This window comes from Mus caroli, chromosome 8, assembly GCF_900094665.2.
Source record: "Mus caroli chromosome 8, CAROLI_EIJ_v1.1, whole genome shotgun sequence".
NCBI classification, from domain to species: domain Eukaryota; kingdom Metazoa; phylum Chordata; class Mammalia; order Rodentia; family Muridae; genus Mus; species Mus caroli.
In genome coordinates, this window is record NC_034577.1 from 9,590,329 (window position 1) to 9,591,591 (window position 1,263).

General features: G+C 47.4%; 1 protein-coding gene across 2 annotated transcripts in view; it reads left to right on the plus strand.

Annotated features, from left to right (window-relative positions):
- The window catches only part of Cul4a (cullin 4A), a 31,325-nt gene extending 30,128 nt beyond the window's left edge, over positions 1 to 1,197 (plus strand). For both annotated transcript variants that reach the window (XM_029480487.1, XM_029480486.1), the window contains exon 12: positions 1,004 to 1,197. In XM_029480487.1, coding sequence (XP_029336347.1) covers positions 1,004 to 1,182 — 179 coding nt within the window. In that variant the 3' untranslated portion in view covers positions 1,183 to 1,197. The remainder of the gene's footprint in view (positions 1 to 1,003) is intronic.
- Positions 1,198 to 1,263: the final 66 nt, after the last annotated feature.

Consider the following 1,263-nt stretch of genomic DNA (forward strand, 5'->3'; position numbering starts at 1 on the left):
ACCTACCCTGGCCTCTACAACCACACGATCTATATCCATATATAGATATAGATAGATACATCACTTTTTTTTTTAAAAAAAGGAAGAGAACTAATAAAGAGCCAGAGAAAGTCATCGGCAGTTTAACCAGACTGGTGCTTCCATGGAGGCTAACAACCCAGGGGAGTGTGGGCCTCGGAAGCCATGGGCTCTGCTCTCTCTGCCGTGATGTACACCACTATCAAGGGTGACTCTGTTTCCTCAGAAGCGAGAGGCCTCGAGAGCTCACCTCATCCTTGAGACCTAAGACCTCAAGGAGAGTTCCCTGATAAAGTCAACTATAGTTCTTACAGCAGATTTTAAAAGGGTCCGTTCTGGTGCCTGTGGCAATGTGTCCTAAAGCCCATGTATGAAATTTAGAAAAGAAAGCCTGCTTTTTAACACACTGGGGGGGCTGGGGGGCTGGAGAGATGCCTCAGTTTACCTCACTGCTACTCTGGATTCCCATAGACCTGGATTCTGTCCTCTAAAGGCACCAAGCACATACATGGTACACAGACACATGCATGGTGACACGGAACAAAGAGAGATGGCTGGAGAGATGGGTTGGGAGCACCTGTCGCTCTGCCAGAGCTCAGCTTCCAGCTGGCAGCTGTTTATAACGAAGCTTCAGAGGGTCCAGTGCCCGCTCTCCCTGGCTCCTGCTGGGACTGGCAGAGAAATTAACCCATATACATGAATAAAATTCAACTTTAAATATAAAAAAAATAAAAACTCAATCTGAGACCATTTTTTAAAAAAATTATTTTACTCTGTGAATTTGTTAAAGTTCTCGTTACCTTGAGACAACTTGTCTTTAAAAGGCAGTTTGCTTCCTGNAGCACTAACAGGAGCTGGTGGGAGGGGTTCTTATGTGGTTTTCTTTGTTGCTGTGATGGGGTAGACACCCAAGGCCTGTGTGTCCAGTTGTCTCCTCTGTTCTGACCCCACAGCCCTTTTCTGATTGGAACTCTTGCTCTTCCAGCCAAGCACGTGGACTCAAAGTTACGGGCGGGCAACAAAGAAGCCACAGATGAGGAACTGGAGAGGATCCTGGACAAGATCATGATTCTCTTCCGTTTCATCCATGGTGAGGAAGGAGGGGCTGTGCGGCCAGACNAGCGTGCATTTAGAGGGNAAAATGGTCCCCGAACTCGGAAGTAGTACCGAGCCCCGAAACCCGGAAGTAGTACCGAGGAGATTTTTGTCCATGGAGTGTAGCAGGCAAATCAGGAATCTCTCTCA